Source organism: Mus musculus, chromosome 7 (genome assembly GCF_000001635.26).
Source record: "Mus musculus strain C57BL/6J chromosome 7, GRCm38.p6 C57BL/6J".
NCBI classification, from domain to species: domain Eukaryota; kingdom Metazoa; phylum Chordata; class Mammalia; order Rodentia; family Muridae; genus Mus; species Mus musculus.
The window spans coordinates 144,636,805-144,662,602 of record NC_000073.6 but is presented as its reverse complement, the minus strand read 5'-3'; the positions used below and the strand labels follow the sequence as shown (position 1 = coordinate 144,662,602).

The window sequence follows — 25,798 nt, the reverse complement described above, 5'->3', positions numbered from 1 at the left end:
ATCCTTTTGGCTCTGTTTCCCCAGCAGTGGGATTACAAGGGGTTAAGCTACCATGCTCCACAATATGGGTTCCAAGGATCAAACTCAGGTCCTCCAGAATGCTTGCAAGCACTTCCCTACTGAGTCTCTCCAGGCCTTCCCATCTGACTATACAGCTCACCCTAGGCTAGTGGAAGCAGATAGATGGCTTCAGGTGAACCCAGTCCCATTGTGGCTGCCCTCTGAGGCCCTCTCTGTGGCCAGGCCTGCAGGAGTCCGCCAGGAACCCTGCTGGCAGCTGTTAGTTGGAAAGCTTGAGGTAGGCCACAGCCCAGAAGCACCCCATGGAAGTGAGCAAATGTCCCCAAGCCCTTTCGGATACCTCTAGCCCACACCCGCCCTCTAATCCTGCTTTCTTCGGGGGCTCTGTTTGCCAACACCATGTCAAGATTCTAGTTCTCAGTACAAGTCTTCTAAATTCTAGACGTTCTGTTTGGTTCTTCCCCAAGTTGGCTGTGTCACTTTTTAATAGTTTCCTGTCCTTTCCAGGCCTTCCTGTCTTGAAGTTTATGTCTGTAATTGAGGTGAGCAGGGCTGACCTGTCTGTCATCCATCTAATGAGCTCACGCTCTCCAGCCAAGAGCACTGGCTTCTGTCTCTGTCACTTGCTGGTTCTCCCTGGCTGTGTCCCTGGGTTGTTTAAACCCAGTGAGCGCAGCTGGTTTTGTGCCCACCCAGGACCTCCTGAAACCCTGTAGAGTTCCCAGGGCTTGGGCTAACTGCCCCAAGGCCACAGTGACAGCTGAGGCCATCGCACCTTCGTGGGTGTTCTTACTCCTCGTGAGTCTTGCTCTTCTCTCCCTCAGTTTCCTTCTCCATGCGCCTCAGGGTAACTTAGAGGAGCAGGCATGCTCACGGGAGTGTGGGGTGTTCGATGGTATCTGCCCATTCCTGGGGTTTAAATCCTCCTGTACCCTCAAGTTCTCTATTGGCCACCAACCTACTGCCCTGGGGACAGAAGAAGACCACTGTTCCTTTGTGGAGCTCATGAAAGGGAACCTAGTACTCGTGGGAGGGTATCTAGCCTGTTCCTTCTCACCAAGCCATTGAAGCCAGCTCAAGCCAGGCCTGGTGACCACCACAAGGTGGATGTCACCACCCCATGAAGACATGGTTCTAGTGTCCTCTCTGGATCTGCATTTGCTGTCACAGCATGGCTTGTGGCTCTGTGTCCTGGTTCCAGCTTTGCAGAATCTTGAAGACAGAGCATTGATTTTTTTTTTCCACCCTAACTGTAGCCAGCATTTTTTTTTTTTTTTTTTTTTGGTTTTCATGGAAGGTTGCCCCAGGGGGATGGCTTCACCCTTCAAAGGCAGCAAAGGTGTGACTAGATCTACCTGATGACATCTCTGTCTGTCATCTGGAAGGCCTCAGGCCCAGGTCTAGAGAAAAGCAAATCCAGGGCCTGTCCCTGCCATATTTTGACAAAGGACAACCGAGCATTAAATCTGAGGAGAGCATCAAGAGGACAGCCCTAAGGGTAGATAGGCGCCCCTGCTCCCAAACCTACTCTTGCTGTGAAGTACAAGGCTCTCTTACACTGTGAGCATGCCAGTTATCGTACAAGGCTTCCCCACCCAGGCCCTACACTACTGACAACCTATCCCAACCCCATGGGCATGCCTCACCCTCTGGGAGCTGTGTGGGTGGAGGAGCAGCATGAGCACAACAAGGGAGCACCAGACTGAGTTCCCATGCCACACCTGCTGCTCAAACATCTGGATCAGTGTCTACAGACCTTTCCATCCCCTCATCACCCACAGGGGTACACTGAGGCAGACCAGGAGGTCTGAGAGTGAGAGTGAGAACAGGGCCAGATGCCTTGGCTGTCCCCACTTGGTCTATAGTAGGCGCTTACTAAGGACAGGCTCCTCCCATTCCTCTATCACTTACTCATTGAATATTCTGTGCCATGTGCAGGCAGTCATCCTAGGGGCATATGGAAGCAGAGCTGTCTGTCTCAAGCTCACATCTGTGCAGGCAGCCATTGCCAGTGGGCAAGACAGGTGGGAATCAAGGCATCAGGTGGGTGGTTTGTGTAGTTTGCCATTATTACCTTGAGTGACTGGTATACAGGCCTCCAGGCATGAAGATGAGGTGGTGACTTGGTGCCCTCAGTCACGTGAACCCTTCATGGAACCTCCTACCCCTGTCCTTTTCTTTCCTCCTCCTCATCCTCTTCCTCCTCTTCTCCTTCCTCTTCTTCATCCTCCTCCTCTTCCTCCCCCTCCTTTTCCTCTTCCTCTTCTTCCTCCTTCTTTTATTTAGTTGTTTTTTTTTTTTGAGATGGAATCTCATGACTAGCTTTGACCCTGCTATGTTGGTAAAGCTGGCTTTGAACTCCTGACTCTCCTATCTGTCTGGGGTTATGGACTCGAGTCACCTGCCTGCTCAAACTTCTAGTTTAGTTTTCTTTCTGTGTTTGTTTGTTGTTGAGACAGTCTCACAATGTAGCCTAGGGTGACCTAGAAGTCAGTATGTAGCCCAGGCTGGCACCACAGGACACCTCCTGAACCCTGCTTTAGTCTCTCAACTGGTAGGATTGCAGGAATGAGCCACCATACCTGACTTCTTCTGTAAAGACGGTTCCAGAACCATCTCTAGTGAATTCAAAGCTCTTTCATTTGGAGCTCAGGATAGAAGACTGTAATTCCTCAGCCGAGTTGTAATTGAATTGACCTTATCTCTCCTCTGGATGGAGGCTTCTTGGGGACCTGTCCCTTCACAGGCCCCTGTGGCTTAGCTAGGCTGTGCCCTCCCTGCCTTATGCCCATGAGTTTGTGGTTTCAAAGGTAGTAGTTCAGGGTTTAGGAGCAGGGATAGAACTCAGTCCTTTGCAGCCTTTGGCTGTGGCTGAAGGGACCTGGCGATGCCCCAGGCTCCTCCTACTGCGGGAGTGCTGTGGTCAGACAGGGTACCACGTTTTCTAAACATCTTAGTGTATTTTTGCTAAATGGGTCCCACGACCCCATTCACCAACCAGATGTTTCCTTGGGAGAGACCCGAGTGCTCACGTCAGCAGGGCTCACTTTCCCAGGGATGCTGGGACTGCAAAGAATATTTTGGGTCTTTGCGTGCGGGCAAACACTACACCGAGATGAATCTGGTTCTGTAGTGGAAAAGCTAGCCTCCATCACACGTGGTCTCTACTGGCCTCTACCACTGGTGAGACAACAGACATCTCCCCTGAATTAGGGATGTCCCATGACATCAATCTGTGAGTCACCAGGGCTGGGGACTCTGTGACAGGGCTGGCCCAAGCAGGCATAGCCTAATCTTCGTCAGAGCTGAAGCTGTACTTAGCTCCTTTGGTCCCTTGTATTGACTTTGCCTGTAGGGCCAAAGCTGGGGCTCAACTGCTAAGGTCACCAGAGACCTGTCTGTCTTCAAACCAGACCTCATATCATCTGCTTTTAGGTGAGGGAGCAGGGTCTGGAGAGGTTAAGACACTTGCCATAGACCATTCAGCTGAGTAGGATTCTGACCCCAGCCTCCCAAGCCCATCCCACGCGCACCAGGGGTGCAAAAGGACAGGGGATTTCCATCCTAAGACTCGAGGGTGTCTTCTGTATCCTGGAATGAGATGTGTCTCTTCATAGAGGAAGAGCAGGCCTGTGGCCAGAGCCTTCCATCCCTGAGCTCTGGCCTGAACTATCTTGTTTATCTGTCAGGGAATCTCAAGAAGCCCATGCTGGCCGGGCATTCCCCGTGAGGCTGAGGATGACCTTGAATTTCTGATCTCTTGCCTCTTATCTCTGGAGTGCTGAGATTACAGACATACAACACTGCACCCAGTTTATGGGGTACTGGAGCTTGAACCCAGTGCCTCATGCATGCTAGGCTAGTGCACCACCAACTTTGCTACATTTCTATTGTGATCTAACTCTTTGTGCCAGGTGGGAGAGCTGCACTGCTGTGTCAGCTCCCAGAGGCACCAACCTCGTGGTGGTAGCTCTGGACAAGCATGCTTACTTCCTCCCCCTTTTCAGATGTTCTGTTAATTTGGTTGATTGGTTGGTTGGTTGGTTGGTTGGTTGGTTGGTTGGTTGATTGAAACTCATTATGTAACTCAGAATAAGAGCCTTAGAAACAATCCTGCGTCAGCATCCCAGAATGGTTTTTCAGATGACATTGGCCCATTTCTTTTTGCAGTCCAGCAGCCTGTAGTACATCTTTGGGCTGGGCCACTCACTCAGCCAATGGTCCTGAGGTGGACTGGCCACACTGACTGCTCTCAACCCCATGACAAACTCCTTCATGTCTCAGAACTGTAGATCCTATAGACCTTCAGGCAGGGCTCCAGTCTTCTAGGCCTTGGGAAAGATCTGGGCAATGTCCTGCATATTTGTGTGGCTATATAGTCAGCTGTTGTCTCTTGATAAAGGGCCTTTTCCAAGGGACATGTGTCTATAGAGAACCAGGGGCCAGGCATGGCACTGCTGTCTTTGGGGAAACACAGTTTGGGTCTGAATTGGGTGGACTCTGTCAGCCAAGAGCTGGTAGGCTAAAGGGACTTCTCCACAAACTTAAGTGTCCCTTGTGCAATGGTGCTTTTCTTCTCCAGATGGTGGTAGCAATCAGTTCTTGTGAAGCCATTAGTAGCCCTTGGGTTCCCTTCCTGTCACTCAACAGAGAAACATGACTTGTGGTGGTAACATACACTCGTGGAAGCTTATGGGGAAATAGGTTCATCTAGCTCACAACTCCAGGTTGCAGTCCATTGTTGTAGGCAAGTCAGGCAACAGGAGCTGGAAGCAACTAATAGCATTCACAATCGAGAACAGTGAGTTAATACATATGCATTTATACTTAGCTTATTTACACTCTTATTCAATATAGGATCCCATGCTCAGGGAATGGTGCCACCCACAGTGGGCAGGTCTTCCAATTCATTAAGACAGTCTGTCATGGAAATGTGTCCACAGCCCAGCATGATGTTATATTGTGTCGAATTGACAAAAATAACCATCATACTTGTCCCAAGTCTAAACAGCACTGGACTTGAACTCTTGGTGTCCCTGTGTCAGGCTGTCAGCACTTCAAGGATAAAGATATGCAGGGAAACTGGAGTTAGGTTATGAGCAAGGAGAGAGAACTGCATGAGCCCCCAGGAGTATCTTTTCAATGAGCTCTGAGCGTCCCCGGTCAAGACTGAGGGGTATGGACCTGGAATCATGAAGGGTCCTCTGTTGTTGCTAGGCTTTGGGGGGACTCTCACTTAACCCCTGAAAACATCCCAAGTGTTTCATACCCCTAAGATCCCCCTGGCTGTGACCTGAGGATTCTTGCATAAAGTGCTGTATGGAAGGAAGGTCCCTTAGCCCTGTTGAGCACTGTCATGGGGCTGGTTGCAGGCAAAGGCAGCCACATGTCATCAATTACAGCTGGTTACCAAGGTGGAAAGGGGCTCTAGCTGCCAAACACACTAATAGCTCCTTTTCTCTCTCTAGACCAAAATCCATGGTGTCGGGTTTGTGAAGATCCATGCGCCCTGGCATGTGCTCTGTAGGGAAGCTGAGTTTTTGAAACTAAAGATGCCCACAAAGAAGGTGAGTAGGCACGTTTATATTACAGAACACTGGTCTTGATGTGAGGACACCTGGAAGTGGGAGTGAGGACACAAGGGGAGATATCCACTGTGAAGCATCTGACCCTGCCTGGGGTGATCTTCAGAGACTCTAGACCAGGACTAGATAGATGCCTGGCAGAGGATTAGAGTTCAGATCTCAGGACCACAAAGGGCAGCTCACTGTACTGTCAGCTTCAGGGGATTCAGCGCCCTCTTCTGGCCATTGTAGGTACCTGTACACACACACACACACACACAATCTTAAAAAGAGAGAGCGAGAGAGACCTAATACCACACCCCACCGGGACACCAAGAAAAGATCCCAGCAGAAAAGCTGCCTGCTCTCTCCCAGGAATTTGACCTGAACAAATATAGTTCAGCTTGAGGCCCGGCTTCTTTGATGCTTGTGGGGTCTCAGATAATTTATCAGATTCAATTTAATTACATTTTCTAGCTTGCTGGGATTTTTCCTTTTAATCTCTGAGAACTTTATGGCTGAAGAGCTGCCTGCCAGGGAAGCTGGGCTGAGAGTCCATATCTGCATGTGTGTGGGTGGAAGGGGGACCTCTGCAGCGCGGCTTCTCAGATCCGCCGAAGCCGCTGGATTACAGCTTTGGAAACAGAAGACACATTTGGGGAAAATGTTTTCTAGAATGTGTTATAATTGAGCTGTTGGCCCAACTCTCCTAAAATGCTGAGCTCTTTGGGTAAGCCTGAAACAGCAGATACAGGGCACCCTGGCTACCCCACTCCCCCCAACCCCCATACTCTCAGCTGCTGTGTTCCCAGAAAGGACAATGTTTTTCTCGCCAGCCAAGAATAGGTACTCTGACTTAGTCACTTTACACATTGCCCTAACAAAAGCAACTTAATGAAGAAAGGATTTATTTGCCTCGCAGTTTATGGAGATACAGCCATAATGGTGTGGACGGCATGAAGACAGGGGCGTGAGACAGCTGCTCATGTTGCAGCCATAATCAGAAGCAGAGACAAACCCTGGCGCTCAGCTTGCTCTCTCCTTTTGATTCAGCCCAGGTTCCCAGCCCATGGGGTGATGCCATCCACACTCAGGGTGTATCTTCCACGTCAGTTACCCTAATCTAGAAACTTCCACATAGACACTCCCAGGGTTCGTTTCCATGGAAAATCTAAATCCCATTGAGTTGACAAGCAATGTTAACCAACCATCACAAAAATCAGAACTTGAGAGAGCAGCTGATTTCCCCACCTGGTCTTGCCCACAGGTGTACCACATCAGTGAGACGCGAGGCCTCCTGAAAACCATCAACTCGGTTCTGCAGAAGATCACAGACCCCATCCAGCCCAAGGTGGCTGAGCACAGGCCACAGACCACAAAGAGGCTCTCCTATCCCTTCTCCCGGGAGAAGCAACACCTGTGAGTGAGAAGTCCAGGTTGACCCCCACTCCCCACCCCGAACAGGGGAACATGTTCTTATAAGTACCGTGTAACTGTGGAACCCAGAAGAGGCCGAGGAAGCAAATTACAAGGCCATAGAGGAGAGAGGGATTGCAGAATTTTGCCTTGCTTGGGAATGCTTAGGAAAAACCACCTGGGCCCTGGCTAGATAGGTCTAGGGTACCCAGCTCTGCTTTGTCCCTCCGAGCCCTGGTTCCATATGAAACCTCAGCAGCCCCGAATGGAGCAGCTGGTGAGGTAGCAATCAATTGAACAAGAAGCCTCCCTCAAGGGACTCTGGAGGCCCTGGGGATCCGCAGCCAGCAGGGCGTTGCCTGGCAGTGCAGAGCCTGTTTCGGACCCTACCATCCTCCCTGTTCCCAAGAGGCAGTGGTACATAGCTACCTGGCTCAGCAGTGGCAGTTGGAAGGCCTACCCAGGCCTGGCCTTGCTGGCAGAAATGGGAAAAAAGGCTGGGGTACCAGGAACTCAGGTAGTTTGAGTGGCAAGGCCCAGGGGCAGGTGGCTTTGGGGTGCTTTGACCTCAGGGGGCAAGGAGCATGCACCCACATTTTAGCTCAGAATATAGCTCTCGGCTCTGCAAAGATAGTGGTGGCTGTGACCAGCCTTTGGCAGAGCCGCCCAGTGGCCTCTGCCAGCTCAGGGACATGAGAGGGCCATACCCATTAGCCATATCTAGCTCATTTCCACCCTCTGCTTCTCCACTAAGCACCCCAAAGAACAAGGAACGGTGGGTGACTTTAGAGCTATTCCAGTGTCCCAGAAACCTCAGGCAATCTCAGTGAAGCCCAGGACACCTGAATGCAGACCATTTCCAGAGAGAGCATCCTGAAAGCTGAAACCTTCATGTGGAGGGATGACACTGTCATCCTCTTGTCACTGAAACAGGGGCTTGAAAGACTGCCTTCCAGAGGTATCAAAATAGGGCTTGACTGATGCCTGCCATCCCAGTACTAAGGAGGTGGAGGCAGGAGGATGAGGTATTTAAGGCCATCCTCACCTATACAGCTAGCTGGAGACTAGCCTGGGCTACATGAGACTTTGGTTCAAATAAAAGGAAATATATCAGTGCTAAAGGGCACCCTTAGTTCCCTTCCCAGCAATGGGAGGTCTCAGAGTCTCCCATGTAGGGTTAATGAGGTCTGCTAACCTCATGCCCAGGGACAGGGGGACTTGTGCCTGCTGTGAGGATAGTTAGGCCCCTCCCTCGTGGTCACTGTTATTGAAGAGAGGATAAGTCCCCAGGCTTGGAGTCCCTAAGGCCTACAGCAATCCCCTGTCTCCTTCTGTTCCTGCAGATTCGACCTGACTGACAGGGACTCTTTTTTCGACAGCAAAACCCGGAGCACAATAGTGAGTAGGCGTCCTGGAATTGCCTCATCAGAGGGTGCCCCCGGGGGACCCCAGTGATCATTTCATTTCTCTGAAACTCCTCAGGGTGGAAGCCAGCTCTAATTGCCTGTGACAAAAATAATTAGACTAATGAATCAAGAGGGCAGTGGGTGGCCCAGGGGAGGGAGGCCCTGGCTGCTCAGTTTGGAGGAGGAGCGTGAGAAAGAGCTAAGCTGCAGGAAGCTGGGGGAGGGGATCTCCAGGCTGAGCTCCAGCCAAGCCTACTGAGCCCCCTTTGTCAACTTGGTCCTGGTAGAGCTTGCAAGGGGCTTGGCTGAGGATATCAGAGCAGGCCAGGCAGCCCAGGCACATGCATTAGGATAACATCCCAAGGCCTTTGCCAGTGCCTCCAGCCTCGGTTGCAATCTGAACACGCAGGCCACCCTACCCTACTCAGGGCACTGGCCTGGTGTTTATCCTTCAGCTGCCAACTTGAGTGCCAGCCAAGATGAGACTGTGCGTGCCACAGGACCCAATTTCTATCTAGACAAGAAATTCTCCTGGCAGTTAAGGCCTATTCTGTTCTCTTCTCCTGCCTAGAGCATCCAGCCCCTGGCGAGGGCTGAGCAGAGGCTGCCCATTTGCCTGGCACAGGGGGCTCAACTCTTCTTGCAGCCACCACCCTGCAGGGGGATGACACAGGTCCTGTTGGTGAGAAACATTCAGACCCACGGCAGGCAGATGTTTCCCTCAGCTGCCTCTCCCTTTACCTGTGTCTCCAGGACAGTTCCCAAACCTGTATCAGAACAAGACTGATTCTGGTTTGTTCCCAACAGGGGCAGGTAGTACCTCCATCAGGACAGTCCCATGGGCAGTGTAGTTCTGTTATCACTGATGTTGTTAATTTAATTTTTTGCATGTCCTATTAAATTATTTATTGGGTGTGGTGAGGCACATGCTCTATAGTGTATGGGTAGAGGTCAGGGGCAACCCAAGGGAGTTGTTTCTCTCCTTTTGGGGATTGAACTCAGATGATCAAACTTGACAGCAAGAACCTTTCCCTGGGGGTAGGAGAGATGGCTCAGCTGTTAAGAGCACTGGCTGCTCTTCCAGAAGTCCGGAGTTCAATTCCCAGCAATCACATGGTGACTCATAACCATCTATAATGGGATCTGATGCCCCCTTCTGACATGCAGGTATACATGCAGATGTACTTGTATACCTAAAGTTAAATACATGAATAAATAAATCTTAGGAAGAAAGAAAGAAAGAAAGAAAGAAAGAAAGAAAGAAAGAAAGAGAATACCTGTCGAGCCATTTGGCCTGTCTACTATTGATTAATTTTGACAATTATATTTCATGATAACATGCAATGAGGAACCTGAGCAGACATGGCCTCTGGTGAAATTGGGACTGGTGTGTTTGAGGGACAGTCATACCCCCCTCTTGGCCTCCAAAGGATCTGGGGCTGGCATGTCTAAGAGACAGTCTCTTGGAAGCTTGTGTCTTGGGAGAAGCCCTCCAATATGACCAGCACAGTGTCTCTTCCACTGTAACAGCTGTGTGCCTGTGCTTTGATATGTGTGCACCTTGGCTTCGCACACTTTCCAGGGTATCTGTCAGATGCCTCCAGAAGAATGCTTGCAAACACTTTTGCTGCGGGGAGGTGACAAGCTGAAGGGGCTGTGAGTGACTCTGATACCTCTTCCTGGTGATTAGCTGTGAGACTATTTAGTCTGAGGTTCCCCTGAATGTTACTGTTTCTAATAAGCCAGAGAGCCATCGTGCCAAGGACAACAGATGTGAAGAGCCATGACTGTTTGCTGCTGGAGGAACGAAGGAGGAACACTGCCTCCAAGAGATCCTGGAGGCCTGTGTGTAGACCACCTCTGTGCTCCAAAGGCATCTGCTGATTCACAGATTTGTAGCTGGCTTGTCAGGTCTCATGGTTTAGACCCAGGTGTGACAGTCTCTTCCTCCACTTGGACTGGCCCCTTTTCTCCTGGGATTAGGGTGGCTCCATATACAAGCTATTTGGAGTCGGAGACCAGCAGGTTCCAAGAGACAAGGGCACATTGTGCTCACTGGGACCTTAGAGAGTGGGCCTGCAGGCAGTAGGGAGCCATAAAAGGTGGCTGGGAAAAGCTTTTTATATCAGCTATGTTCACTCCTGGGGGTTAACTGTGGGGAGTGGGTGAAAGGTATATGTATGGTCACATGGTGCAGTGGATGGATGTGGGATCACATAATGAAGGTGGATGGATGTGAAGTCACATGACGAAGGTGGATGGATGTGGGGTCACATGATGAAGATGGATGGATGTGAGGTCACATGATGAAAGTGGATGGATGTGGACTCATCTGGTAGTGGAGGTGGTTGGGTGTGAGGTCCCTTGGTGGTGATAGATGAATGTAAGACCACATGGTGGTGGAGGTACATGGATGTGAGGGTCACATGGTAGTGGAGGTGATTGAATGTTGGGTCACATGGTAGATTTCAGGAGGCTCTGGGTTTAATCCCTAGGCATACACACCTCCAATCCCAGCACTTAGGAAGTGAAGGAAGGACAATCAGAAGTTTAATGTTCGGGCAGTGGTAGCACACACCTTTAATCCCAGCACTCGGGAGGCAGAGGCAGGCAGATTTCTAAGTTGGAGGCCAGCCAGGTCTACAAAGTGGGTTCTAGGACAGCCAGGGCTACACAGAGAAACCCTGTCTTGAAAAACAAAAAAATAACAACAAAAAAGAAGTTTAAAGTTATCCTTGACAATATGTTTGAGGCCAGTCTGGGCTATACATGAGATTCTGTCTCAAAAATAAAGTGAGGGCTGGCGAGATGGCTCAGTGGGTAAGAGCACAGACTGTTCTTCCGAAGGTCCTGAGTTCAAATCCCAGCAACCACATGGTGGCTCACGACCATCCGTAATGAGATCTGATGCCCTCTTCTAGTGCGTCTGAAGACAGCTACAGAGTACTTACATATAATAAATAAATAAATCTTTAAAAAATAAAATAAAATAAAATGAAAGTAATTAGGCCCTGGCTATTTATCCCAAGCCTAAATTTTAAGGAGTTAAATTGAGGCACGGGGGTGGTGGTGCAGTTTGTACAAGATCTCCTAACTCAGCCCCAGGCAAACAAGACTACTGATCCAGGGCTCCTGAGACCACCAAGCAAAATATCTTATTAGTAAAAAGGATGACAAAAGGGATGGGATCTCTTCTTGGGGGCTTCTCGAGATCCAGCCCCCACTTTGCCCTCCTCCAAGCTTCTAGCTCATACAGAGATGCATGCAGGCAGGATCTCAGCTCCTGCTCTTGTGTCCACATAAGGGGCAGTGAGTAGCTGCAGAACACAGATCTAACTATTATGTCATACACCCCCTACACACACACACACACACACACACACACACACACACACCTAGTCCCTTAGTTCTTAGGAAGGTGCCTACTGCACACAGCTGGCACCTTGTGAGGCCGGTAGGATCAGTCCTGCACCAGGAGGTGAAGGCTAAGGGTTCTCTGTGACCCCTTCTTTGCTTACCTCTGGGAGTCACCCTCCTGGTGTTCCAAACCCAGAACCCTCCTAGTGCCCAGTAACTGTGGGCCTTTGGCTGGCCGAGCAGCAAAGTAACCGCTCACCCCTTTGTCCCTCCCTCTGCCCTAGGTCTATGAAATCCTGAAGAGAACAACGTGCACCAAGGCCAAGTACAGCATGGGTAAGGACTCTGTGTGGACTTGAGGTCAGCAGCAGTTTCTCAGTGTCCATCTTGTCTCTCAGTGGGAGGTGGGCATCTGGCTTGGGGCTTCCTCAAAGAGATTTGATTTAAGCCTATGTTGGTTCAGAAAAGAAATCTGGGTGACTGGCAGAAAAGTGCCAGAGACCTGTTCCCAGTGGATTTACAGCCAGGGGTTTTACATCCAGAGCTGCTATTTCCTTAGCTGAGGGTGTGTGTGAATATAAGGACAGGGTCCTGCAAAGAGACCCTAAGCCATGGAAAAGAACCACACAAGGGGTCCTAACCCCTCTTTGATTGTAAGTCCAGTAGGAAGGTGTCCCTTGGGGACCACAGCCCAGGTCTAGGCCATTGGAAATAGCAACCCAAAGAGAGCAGTGGCCAAGCCCTTGGGTGACCTGGCTGAGACAGGAGGGAGGGTTCTGCCAGGGCCCAGAGACTGCATGTAGCCTGACTGGTGTGGCCCACAGTTGGCCACAGGGACACTTCAAAATGTCTTAGCCCATATCTTGATTCACTGGAAGCTGGAGCCCCAGTCCGGAACCCAGGAGTTCTGTCCCCACTGTCCTGGTCCCTTCAGACAGTGGGGACCTCCAGAAGGAGCCTGTCTTGTGCTCACTCAACAAGGGGCTTGTTCAGGTCACTGCTGTCAGATCACAGCTGTAACAAGACCACCAGAAGAAGAAAAGGTGCGTGACTTCAGGCTAGGCGCTGTCAGGTCCCACCCATCCTTAGAGATGAATAAGGCTTCCATGAAGATCGGTAGAGTGTAGCTGGACTGGAGCTGACCTCTGTTCTAGCTTGACCCTGAGGCAAAGGGGCTGGATTGTTTCCCACCCATATTTTTACTTCTCTGGTTCCCTTACCTCTGGGTAGAAGAGAGAGATCAAGGTGCCTTCATAATCCTACTTTATGTTGGTAACTGGCCCAGGAGCCCTGGTCACTTACTGATCTTCTATCAAGTAGAGACTGGCTCCTGTTGGCCCCTGTCTGTCCCAGGGGCTGCCCTCAGGTACTTGTGTTCTAGGACAAGGAAATAGTTAAACCAAGAATGTAGCCTCATGGACAGAGGGCTGGGGGAGCTCTGGTGGTTAAGAGCCCAGGTCCAGGCCTCTCAGGTGAAGGCTTGAAGGAGTTGGTAAGCCCAAGGGAGAGCCTGTGGAGACTCCACTCTGGATGAATCCTAGAAAGGGTGAGGAGACCACATACAGGCCAGAATCCGGCCCCACATACGTTCTTGATGTGAGGTGAATTTTCCACTTGTGACCATGACTTCGGCCATGTGTTCCTGCCACCTCTGATTTTGATTCCTCTATGTCCCCCCAGGGCCTCTGGCTGTTCCAGGCCACTGTCTGAGGAGATGGGCCCTGTTTAGGTTATTTTTCAAATGCCATCTAGCCGTGTTGCATAGAGTCAGCTTCCAGGCTGCAGAGAAAAGTTGACCCACAAGAGATCATGTAGAAAGCCACTTCTGCTGGGCTCTCGGGCAGCAGTTGAGGTTTGGGGTGGGGATGGGGGGTGAGGATCTAAGACATTGGTTCTGAGTGTGTCAGAACCAGAGCAGTTCCCCGGGATCCTCTCCTCCCAGGGTCCACTCTCCTCCACCTCTTCAGTACCTGGTTCCGGAGCCAGTCACAGCATCCTTTCCAGGAGACAGGCTGTAAATTTTTTTTTCTCCTATGCCAGTGTGGGCTCCGGGCCCAGCCAAGAAAGGGCCCAGCCATCTTTCTTCTGTCCTGAGCACTTGACTGTGAGCCCCTTGCCAGCACCAGCTCTGTCTCCCCAAAATGTAGCTTTGATCCTTCTAGGCCCTTCTGTGTAACTAATAGCCAATGTGTAAACAGGGCAAGGAGAGGGAAGAAGGAAGGACTCTGCCCTTCTAAGTAAACGGCGGAAGTGTGGGAAATACGGTAAGAGCGGGGCCTCCTCTTCCGCTTCTCCCATCAACTTACAAGCTAATTCCAAATTGTATGTGTGTTTCCCGACACCATCAATTTCCCATCCGTCATTTCTCATGATCAGCTTCTCTGACCACTCGGAGGCCATCTGTCCGTCTTGCAGGCTCTCCCTCAGGCCGGTGGGGGTAGCTGGTGAATCCAAGGTTTGGGGGTGACTGAACTGTTCTGCCTCCTTCCTCAGGGACAGAACTTCCTCTTGGGGTGTGCTCTGCGTCTTCTTAACCCTGCCAATCAAGCATGTTGAAATCATCTCTAGTGGATAGCTAACTCGCCCTGCTGCCTTCTACCCAGGGAAGAACCCCAAGATGGTGACTGGGCTCTGGGTAGCCTGGTTCAAGCTTCAAGCAGCATCCCTGTGAGCAGGAACACCCTGTGACAGCTCTGACTTCCAAATGCGGGGCAGCAGGCCTACTAGTCTTTAATATCTCTCTACTTCTGTTTTTAAAGGTATCACCAGCCTCCTGGCCAATGGCGTATACTCAGCTGCATACCCTCTGCACGATGTAAGTCATCTTCACACATAGTTAATTTCGACATCATTTGATCTCCCCAAATCTTCAAGGGCCACCCCCCTGGGAGCTACAATTATCCTGTGGTCATAGCTTCCTGCTTCGCCTCCTCTGTGCCCCCTCAGTGGGAGCTAGAAAAGTCACACACAGGGCAGTTTTGGCTGGCAGAACAGCCCCATGAAGACAGGGGCGACTGTGGGAGATGCCAGGCTGGCTTCCTCCATACCTCATAGCCAGCTGCCCCACAGGGTGTTTGCCCTGGCACCAGTTCTGCTGCCCCAGGCTCTGGCAATAACCAGGGTTCTGTGTACAGCAAATGGCCAGCTTCCTGGGCTGAGTGTCCGAATCCAGCTGGCCTCTTCTTGAGAAATTTAGCTTTTGCTGTGGCTAGGGGTGAAGAGGGGGTGTAGAATTCTCTCCTTATCGTCTTTATGGAAACAGGAACGAGGTCATGTGTGGGGCTTGGGTGGTGTGTGAGCCCCAGACAGAGCTGGAACTTGCCAAATGTGGAATGTAGCATAGTCCAGGAACCCAGAGCAGGAGGGAAAGAAGACAGGGCTGGGGGTCAGCCGACCCAGACCCTGTTCTGGTCTCTTGATTTCACTGGCCTCGAGCAGTCTGGTTAGAGACCTGGTGTCCTGGTAAGACTGGTGCCTGTCTAACAGCATGGCAGATGTGGATGTCAGAGCAAGCCCAGGCAAGAAACCACTTTCAGGATTGCTAAAATAGCTAGCGCAGGGGGACCTTGGCAGAGAGGCCATGCTTTTCCCACCCCCAACTGGAGCCTTCCCCACCTGCAGAGCCAGAGATTTGGGGTCAGTTGGCCCAGCCTCCCTACTTTGTGCCTTTGCATGAGCTGTTCTACTGGACTGACAGCGATGCTTCACCTGCCTTTTCTCCAGCACCCTTGATTTCATCTTCCCTTCACTGTCCTTCCAATGCCCCTTATCCCATAGTGTGGCCACTCTGTGTGTGTGTGTGTGTGTGTGTGTGTGTGTGTGTGTGTGTGTGATGTGTTTGCATGACTCTGGATCTCTAACCTCCTCCTCAAGGGATATATCTCCTTGTGAATATTTCCAGGGTAGGGTCCTGATCCCTCGTCTTGACAGTACTCCTGGTCCCTCCCATGAAGTCCCTGTTCTACTGTTGATCTCCCTCTCTGAAAGATTCCACTGGACTCCAGGATACAGTCTTGCCCAGAGCTGGCAGCCTAGCTCTGCCCTATTTCCCCTGATGTAGCTGACACCCAGAAGCTAAAATGCTGGATAGGCTTTGACCTGGCCCTTTAAGTCTTAAAGAGAAAGATTGGAAAATATCTCTGAGAACCTACACATGCCAAGCACTGCATACAGTAAAAGCTGTTTGGTTTCAGACCCTGGGACAAGGGAAAGCTTTATCTCATTTAATCCAATGCAGACACAAACTTAGAGAGGTTTAGTAACTTTTGTGAAGTCACAGAATTTTCGTGAGGAACTGGGGATAAAGTGGTTGGCAGCTGGCTGTGTGTCTCCAGTGGTGTCACATCTTCCTTCACTGAAGATCAAGCTTCATCTTCACTCAGCAGCCCTGCCATTGTTCTCATGAAGCAGCCATATGGTAACCAGTGTGGTTGGTAACCAGTGTGGTGGCCACACTTCCTACATTAAAGATGGGGAAGCAGAGACTTGTGGAACTCAGGCAGTTTGCCTAGGAACACACAGCCTGGAAGCAAAGCCCAGACCTCTGGACAATAAGGAACTTTCCACCCATACACTTTGCAAACAACTGAAGAGTACCCACCCCTTTAAATACCAAAGCTCACACTGCTAGGTGAAATAGCTAGGGAAGCCAGGAGGCTGAAGCAGGGGGATGGTGAGTTTGAGGCTTATCTGAGTGACACACTAAGACCTTGTTGTAGGATCTAGGGGGGAGTAGCTCACTCTGAAGGGAGCCAAGTGTGCTCCATGTCCTTAAATAGAGGATTTAAGATTGCAGGGCAGTCAACCTGGGCCAGCATGGGATTCATGACTATGTTCACTGTATGCTTGTTTGCATTTTCTGTATACATCTTTTACATTGTCCTCCATCCATTGCTCTTGTCTTCATTCCTGGTTTGGGACTCTCCCCATACCTGTGGTCTGCTCATTCTTTCACCTAATATCTCTAGGAGGATGTGGCACACTATGGTCATCTGGGTAACCAGGGTGGATATGGGGCACCATGGTCATCTGGGTAGCCATGGTAGATGTGGGGCACCATGATCAGCTGGGCAGCCAGAATTAGTCCTGTGTGCTGACCAAGAATCACCTGTTCTGAACGAGACCCTGGGGGAGGTCTCCAATAATTAGAGGTATCACCTGTACAGAAAAGCTGGTGACATTTATGTTGGCTGCTTGGTGGCTTCTTAGCTTCCTTCCGGGTTGGCATCAGGTCACCATGAGCAAGCCTCTGGTATGAATGAATCCACAGTGGAACCATGAGACTCATTCATGAAAACACCCACAGGATCTGAGCCTGGCATAAGAGGAGCCCCAAGAATCCAGAAAGAAGCTGGCCCTATTGTCTTTAGACCCTAGCAGTGGGCCACTTGCTTGGGGACATGGCCAGATCCTCCTCATCTGGCAGGGGGTAGCAGACACTGAGAATGTTGCTGACCAATGAAGGGGTTCCTAGACTGACTCTAAGAGGCCAGAGCTGTACCTGCCAAATGACTAGAGAAAGCAGGTCACTGGCCCAGGAAAGCTATATGTGACAGAGACTGCTGTAGAAAGCCACTTTCTTGCTGTTCCCTCTTAGTGGTTTGGGGGCTCACTTTCAACTTTTGGATCCTCTCTTTCCTTGACTTTAGAGATATGGTTGTTAGTTCTGGGTCTGATCAAACTTAGCTGTGTATCCTTAGGAACATCAGGCTGCATCTCCAAGCCTCTGGCCATGTTGGGCTCAGAGATCTAGACATGCAGAAATTGTGGAACTTACTGTGGAACACCTGGCAGTGGATGCCTAGACAGGGCTCTGGGAACATCACAGAGTATACCACATGTTCTTGTTGAAGGAAGAGTTTCTTGCCCCTCAAAACCTCCTTTCTTTAGCCCTGCCAACTTCAAGGCAACTTGATGGGTCTCCTCTCAGATCCCACTCTAGGTCAAGGGGAGACAAAACTTGAGTCTGGAATCAGAAGCCAGCTAAGTAGCCAACAAGACTGGCACAGTCCTGACCATGGGAAAAGAGACATCTGGTCAACCTCACGCACTGTGGCATGGTTGGAACTTACTTTTGCTTTCATTCACAGGGGGACTATGAGGGTGACAACGTTGAGTTCAACGACAGGAAAGTAAGTGTGTGAAAGTGGAGTGGGAGGTATGGCTGGGAGGGGTGAGCATCTGGGGGTTCTCTGTTTCCTTCCCTTTACCAAGTCAGTTTACTCAGCCCTTGACCATGCAAAGGAAAAACACTTCTTTGGATCCTACCCCTTCCTCTCCACCCTCCTCTCCCACACTGGCTTCCAGGGAACCCCTGTCTTAAGGGGTCTCCCTGCACCATGCTCCTGATTCCCATGGTTGTTGAAGGTACCTGGCCTCATTCCACCAGCTCTAGGATCAGTATACATGGACTCACTGTGGCCAGTTGCCCAGAGAGCCACAGTTTCCACATACCCTGGGGAACTGATTTTATGGTGTTCAAACTTACCTGGACCCCTTTTGAATAGAGAAGTTACTGAGCAGTTCAGTGGAACTCTTGGAAAACTATGTGTTATTCTTTGCTGGCCTTCCTCATTCTCCAGCAGTCAGAATCCTTGCTCTGCTCAGGAGATCCCCTAAGAAGCTGCCCCTGTGTGAGTGTCTTCCCCCCAGCTGCTAGTTCCACACTCAGGAATGCCCCTACCCCTTGCTAGACTTCCACAGTTACATCCAAGCAATCCTGTCAATTAACCAAACCCAGGCCTCCCTCATGGAGAGGGAGCCCTCCCTGGACCTCTGCTCCTCCCATGTCCCCCTGCAAGTGGTATGCAGGGTGCTCCCTTATGAGGCTTACAATAGAGGCCTTGTCCCCCACATCCCAGGCCTAGGGTCCTCTGGGTGGCATGTCCTTCCCTCTCAGACTCTTCCAGCCCCGGGCTTGTTTTTAAGTGGTTAGTACTTGATGCAACTTGCCTGCCTGGGAATCTAACTGAAGATTCTATCTGATTTAGCATAAAAAAATGACATATTTGGTTATTTTTAGTGTCCCATCTGGCATTCATCTGAGACCCCATGACCCTCTGAACTCCCTTATCCAGTCCTGCTGGAAAAGCACAGTCTACCCCATGTTCTAGAAGCTCTGGGCTCAGAGTCCACCCCCTCACTCTTTGTGGACCTCTTGGCTGAGGTCCTTCTTTCATGAACAACAGCCACTTCGTTCTGTCTCCACCATCCTAGCCCCCTACTCTCCTCAGAGCTTCAGCCATACCAGCCATCATGCTGGTCCCAGTGATGCAGCTGACAGTCACACCATGCCAGGAATAGCTATTACTTATCCAGATAACTTCCTGGCTCTGCTGAATGCCAGGTCCAGTAACACAGCTCCAGGTTGTCCAGGCCCAGCTATTAACTCTGCTGGGAACACTCCACACTCCAGCGAATTTTATGTCCCAGCAAAGAGTACAAGGCCTGGCCAAAAAAAAATGTTAGATGGGTGGCAGTCATTAGTTGGACAGATAGATGAGTGGGTAAGTGGGTGGGTGGAAAGATGGATGCATGGATGGATAAGTAGAGAGATGGGTATACCTCAGGATAGTTGAATGAGTAGATGGATAGATGGGGAGTGGGTAGACAGATAGATGGAAAATAAGGATGGATAGATGATAAGTAGGTGGAGAGAAAGATGAGTGGATAGATGGATGGATGCATGGATGGATAGGTGGATGGATGAGTAGATGGATGGATGAATGAGTGGATGGATGGATGGATGGATGGATGGATGGATGGATGGATGGATGGATGGATAGATGGATGCATGGATGGGTAGGTGGATGGATGAGTAGATGGATGGATGAATGAGTGAGTGGATGGATGGATGAATGAGTGGATGGATACATAGATAGATGAATAGAGGGACCGATGCATGGATGGATGAAAGGGTGGATGAATGTATAGGTGTATGGATGGATGGGTGGATGGTAAGTTGGTGAGTCAGTGAGTAGATATGATAGATGGAAGGAAGAGGGGAAGCTATAGTAAGTATTTTGATCCTGTCCCAGAACCTCTGTTCTCCCATGATGGCTCCATTTTAAAGTGGCTTGGTTTGAATGAAAATTTTCCCTTTTCTGTGACAAAATCTATGGCTGCTTCTTTGCTATTCCCATTATATCTGTGGATAAATAGATGGATGATGGATGGGTGGGTGGGTGGGTGTATGGGTATAAAGATGGATTGTTAGATGAATTGGATGAATGGGAACCCCCAGAACCTGACCCCAGGTACCTGAGAGGACCAAAGAAACAAGGTGTAGCCAGGACATTTTCCTGGGCCGAGCAGTGTGGCAGTGAGGTTTCTGCCAGAGTTGGGTGTGAGCATGGCTCAGCACAGACTTGCTGTCTGGATCATAGTCACTGGGGGCCTCTAGCCAACCTCCCCCAGGGTCACAGGCAACTTCTGATCTACACCAAGGCAAATGCTAATTAAGCCTAGGACATAACACCTGAGTGGATATATGCATATACACATACATATACACGTCCAGTTGCTGGATCCTCCCAAGGCCAGTCAGAGTCCCACAGATAAAGAGTCAACCAGACCACTAAGGAAGGGGTTCTGTCATCATGGGAGATGTACAGATGTGGTTTGAGCGAGTCTGCCCCGTCTCTGTCCTGGACTAAGAACCACAAAAATATGGAAAATGAATCCGAACTCTGTTTATTCATCTGTTATCAGATAGCAAAGATGGTCCCCAGCCTGACCATGTCTGCTGCAGTTCACAGCCCATCCACCCTAAGCCCTACTCCTCCTGAGCTGACTGAGGCTAAAGAGGCCCCCCAGGCTACTCCCATGCTAGTGAATTTCCCTGTGAGCCGCTTGCTTGACTGCAAAGGGTGAGGGAGGTTTCCTCAGAGCAGGAAGAGTTCACAGTGTGGTACTCATGGAGAAAGCTCAGTGTTGTCTGCCAACCTCTGTCAGAACGATGATGAGCCTGCAGAGGCCACACAGGCCAGCCAGACCCCCTGACAGTGGTTACATGAAGTTCAATTCTCCAGATTTAACACTTTATTTCCAAGAAGCTTGTAAATTCTCACCCATCTGTCTGCCTCCCTCCCTCCCCCTTCCCACCTTCTCTCTGCTTTCCTTCCTCTTCCCTCTCCCTCTTTCTGTCTCTCACCCCCATGCTTCCCTCCCTCCCTTCCTTCTCCTCTCAGCTGCATCCCCTGCCTCTCTCTTTGTCCTTCCCCTCATACCCCAAGTCTCTTTCCCTGGTCTCCTGCCTTCTCCTCTGATGAGTATCCCCTGACCCCTGCTGCCATCAGGTTATGGTACAGAGCAATATGGTACAGGTGAGCTAGAGGCTGGTCACCTGACAAGAGGTTAGTATTGATTCATCAAGGTTTGCTGGTGGCCTGTGTTGCTCTCCGGATAAAACTGTAGCCTTCTGCCATGTCTGTATAGCCTGTGCAGGTCATAGTGACACACATGAGCCATCAGGCTCCTACAGTGACCCAAGAGGAAAGAGCACCCCTTAGCTAGCCTTTGGTGCAAAGAAGAGACAGAAGCAGGTCTGCCTAGGGCTCCCTAAATCTGCCCTGGCTCAGGCATGGTTACACTTCCTTACAAGTTCCTACCGGGAAGCCTCTCTGAGAATGTAGTGGTGTTCATCCTGTGTCAGCCCTGGGACCTTAGGGCCAGAGACAGCCATGCTGGTAGGGAACTGGCAGGCAAGTCCCAGCCTCCCAGCAGGGACCCCTACTCAATTGCCTCTGGCTTTCCCTTGCTTTCTACCCTGCTTCCTGGAGGTATGTGGATTGCCTGTTAATGAAACACACAATTGTTAATTCACAGAGCTGCAGAAGGAGTGTCAGGAAGAGGCTGGTCACGCAGCTCCTTTGGTAGAGTGCTTGCCAAGCCTGCACAAGGCCCTGGGTTCATTCCCAAGTACTGCATAAACAGACATGGTAGCTACACCTGCAATCCTAATTATTATCCAGGAGTTAAAGGCAGAAAGACCAAGAGTTCAAGGTCATCCTCAGCTACACAGCAAAGTCATGGACAACCTCTAGTACTGTCTCAAAAAGAGGTCAGATGGATGGATGGACAGATGGATGGATAGATAGATAGATAGATAGATAGATAGATAGATAGATAGATAGATAGATAGATAGACAGACAGACAGATAGGCAGGCTGGCATAGAAGGAACCCCCAAGTGGAGATCATGCTGCCCTACCTGTCTTTCACCTTTAAAGAGTCACATGAAACCCGGGCATGGTGTCGCATGCCTTTAATCCCAGCATTCAGGAGGCAGAGGCAGGCGGATTTCTGAGTTTGAGGCCAGCCTGGTCTACAAAGTGAGTTCCAGGATAGCCAGGGCTACACAGAGAAAACCTGTCTCCAAAAAAAAAAAAAAAAAAAAAAAAGTCACATGAATCAATCTTCCCCCCTCTACCCTGGACCTTTGAGTTGAGACCATCTCAGGCAGCATGGGACCCACCGCTGCTTATGGGAGACTGAACCAACAGGGGCATTCAGATAGCCAATAAGATGACTAGCTGAGTTTCCTACCCGCAGATAGCAACTGCTCTGCTCCATCAAAGATCCATGGTGTCTGGAGGCAGGGCCCCAACTATGTGACCTCAAAAGGTCCTCTCAAGAGGTCCCAGCTGCTAGTACCCACATGAGACTCAGGGCTGCACATATGCAGGGAGTCCACATGTCCAGTCCCTAAGAGTATCTGGAATGATGTTTTCATGGATGTATAACACCTGAGTACAGAGACCCACCCCACCCTCATTTTTAAATTTGAATGTTAAGGGGCTCAGGAGAAAACTCAGTTGCTAAAGTGCTTCTCTCATAAGCACAAGAACCTGAATTCAATCCTCAGAACCTGTGTGGAAAATAAGTCAACATGGCAGCTTGCAAAGAGAAACAGGAGGGCCCTGGGGTATTGTGGACAGCCAGTCTAACTGGTGAGCTCCAGACTAATGGGGGATCAAAAGAGGTGGATGGCCTTCCTAAGGATGACACCGAAGGCTGCCATCTGGCCTTACACATACCTGGACACGGGGACACACACACATACACATACGGACATGTACATACATATACACACACATGGCAGGGGCAGGGAGGGAGCCAGAGGTATATAATTTAAATACATAAATAGAGTTGAACATTACAGAAAGAAGACACATGACAAGCGACAGAGTAAGAGAAGAGACAAGGACCATGGGAGTCCACACAGCCATTCCTACCTAGTCTCCTCTCAATTAATATTCTGTTGTCAATAGAGGAAGGATAACTGAGGACCTGACAGTCCTGTCCCATGAAGATTGGCTGAGGAGCTCTGATATGGGACCCCCTTGGGAAGTGGGGACACAGTCCATTGCCTGGTAATTCCTTGCCAGGCTAGGCATGGAGGGTGTGTGCCAAGGAGGTTCTCTGGGCCCCGTTTACACCCAGTCTGTGCACAGTGGTAGTGACAGTACACAGACAGCTGTGTGGGGTTTGGGCCACTCTGTCCCATCATGAGAGACTGTGCAGCAGGAGAGAGGGAGGGAGAGAGACAGAGACAGAGAGAGAACACATGTTGAGGCCAGAGGACTAACTGTAGGAGTCAGTTCTCTTGTACCATGCCCTAGGGACTGACTTCAGGTTACCAAGCTTGATGGCAAGCACCTTTGCATGCTGAGCCACCTGGCCAGCCCTGGTCTCTTTTCTTTCACAACAGGCGTTAATTCAGCAGCCTGTCTCTGGAGATGAATCCTGTGCTATCTCTGTATGCCAGGAGATTCTCTTTCAAGTTTACCATCCATGCGTCTCTGCTTGAACCCCAGTGGTTTGACACATTTTAGATAATAAACTATTTGGTATCTGACCCAAGTGATCTCTTGTCAGTTGTCGTAGGTGAAATCCCAATCCAGTCATGAAAAGCTGAGATTCCATAACCTTCTAGAAACATCTTTCCCACACCCACCTGAATCCATAATGCCAGTCCCCTCCCTGGCATTCCCTAAGCATTTGTTGAATGAAGGAAGGAAGGAAGGAAGGAGTGGATAACTGAAACCCAGACACTCTTCTAGGACACAGTGTGAGTAACAATGGCAGCTCCACAATAACAGTACACAGATAGCTGTTCTGGGATTCGGGCCACTCTACCCTGTCATAAGAGACCCTGCAGCTGGAGAGAGAGAGAGAGAGGGGAGAGAGAGAGAGAGAGAGAGAGAGAGAGAGAGAGAGAGAGAGAGAGAGAGAGAGACCTCTCCACCAACTTCCCCCCATTCTTTCCTCCCCAGCTCCTGTATGAGGAATGGGCAAGTTACGGAGTCTTCTACAAATACCAGCCCATTGACCTGGTCAGGTAAGTGGGGGTACCTGGCCTCTTAGCCAGTGTCTATGTGAAGCAAGACTCAAGGCTGTGTCAGGATTATAAAGTCTCTGGGCTTGTCAACTGCTCCAAATCTTCAGCCACCTGGGAACCTGCTTGAATTCAGAGGCTATGTGGGCCATTGAATCTCCCTGAAGCAAGGCAGCTTAAGTAGGCTTTGTGACACTGCCTAGTTATGTCTGCTGGATGGCCAGCATTTGACCATGCCCACTGACTCTATTTGAGTCCTCCTCAACCTGATCACCAAGGCAGCTGCTGAGATCACCTGAAAAAGCATCTGCCTCAGTGTGTGAGAATTTGTAATAAGGTCTGAGAGGATTTGCAGGACAGCCTGAGAGGCCAATAGGTTGGGCAGCCAGTTGGGCTTTGAGTTCTGTGGGGGCTTATGGATGAGGATGTGAATGGTGACAGTTCATGTCAGCTAGGGAGGACTAACAGACTCTATGGGGGTGGGAGGGTTTGCCTGATGTCTCTGACCAAGTTTCATTTGTTGCTTACACTGAATGGGGCTTGCGATGGAACCTACAACCATGGCGACACACCTGGACTACCACTGAGGGCTTCACAAACAGAAGTGCACTCTTCCCTAGGGCAGGGAGGAGTGACAAAGTCCAACCTGGTGACATATAGACAATCCCAGTCCTTGGGAGGCTGAGGCAGGAAGAATGGGAATTTAAGGCCAACCTGGGCTATATAGTGAGGTCAAAGCCAGCTGCACTATAGAGAAAAATCCAGTCCCCAAAAGAGGCTGGAGATTCAGCTCAGCTGGTAGAATGCCTGCCTGGCATGCCTGTGCCCTAGGTTCCATGCTCAACATGGTGTAAGCCAGGCATGGCAGTTCCTACCTGTAATACCAGTACTTGGAAACTGAAGAGAGAGTCACAAGTTCAAGGTCATCCTCAGCTATATAATGAACTTGAGGCTAGCCTGCTCTATGAGAGGAGGGGGGAAGAGCAGGGGAGGGATAGAGGGAGGGAAGAGAGAAAGAGAGAATATAAATATGTTCGGGGTTATAGTTTAGTGGGAGAGCACTGGCCTAGCATCTGTGAGGCCCTTGGTTCAAATTTATTACTGAAACATAAAGAAAAATAGGTAAGGAGGAACAAACAGAGACAAGACCTATGTCGGATGGGGGGTGTACTAGAGCCTCACACTCTGACTCTCGGGAAAAACAGTGGCACAGCTGGGCTGTTCCTGGGGGTGGGGGACATGATATGTCCCTTGGTCTAGGGTGTGAGTGTATCCCTTTGTTTCTTGGCATAGGAAATACTTTGGTGAGAAGGTTGGCCTGTACTTTGCCTGGCTTGGAGCCTACACCCAGATGCTCATCCCTGCCTCGATCGTGGGTGTCATTGTCTTTCTCTATGGATGTGCCACTGTGGACGAAAACATCCCCAGGTAGGCAGCAATCCTGGGCTCTGTGGAGGACATGATACCTGTGTCCTGAGGTCACACAGGGGACCAGAGCTGGCTCGACCCCATAGGCATCTGTGCTGCTCTGGCATGGGGTTGAAGGTTGGAATATTAGCACTGTTTTCAGTCAGTAGAGAACTTGGTTTCTGTCAGCTGGGGAAGAGGTGGGATCTCGTCAGACCAAAGAAAAAAAACCAAAAAAAAAAAAAAAAAACCAACAACAAACCACCTATATCTAGCCAATTTTGCTGTGTG

At 50.2% G+C, this 25,798-nt stretch overlaps 1 protein-coding gene across 20 annotated transcripts in view; it reads left to right on the top strand.

The window, feature by feature from the left end:
- Ano1 (anoctamin 1, calcium activated chloride channel) overlaps positions 1-25,798 on the top strand; it is a 163,478-nt gene that overhangs the window by 89,424 nt on the left and 48,256 nt on the right. For 11 of the 20 annotated variants that reach the window (XM_006508463.4, XM_030241953.1, XM_006508459.4 and 8 more), the window contains exons 4-12: positions 5,490-5,588; positions 6,853-7,004; positions 8,345-8,399; positions 12,049-12,100; positions 13,963-14,028; positions 14,524-14,579; positions 17,854-17,895; positions 24,039-24,103; positions 25,394-25,528. In XM_006508463.4, coding sequence (XP_006508526.1) covers positions 5,490-5,588; positions 6,853-7,004; positions 8,345-8,399; positions 12,049-12,100; positions 13,963-14,028; positions 14,524-14,579; positions 17,854-17,895; positions 24,039-24,103; positions 25,394-25,528 — 722 coding nt within the window. Of the gene's footprint in view, positions 1-5,489; positions 5,589-6,852; positions 7,005-8,344; positions 8,400-12,048; positions 12,101-13,962; positions 14,029-14,073; positions 14,432-14,523; positions 14,580-17,853; positions 17,896-24,038; positions 24,104-25,393; positions 25,529-25,798 lie in introns of those variants that run through there. The other 9 variants (XM_030241958.1, XM_030241957.1, NM_178642.6 and 6 more) reach the window with 2 other exon arrangements.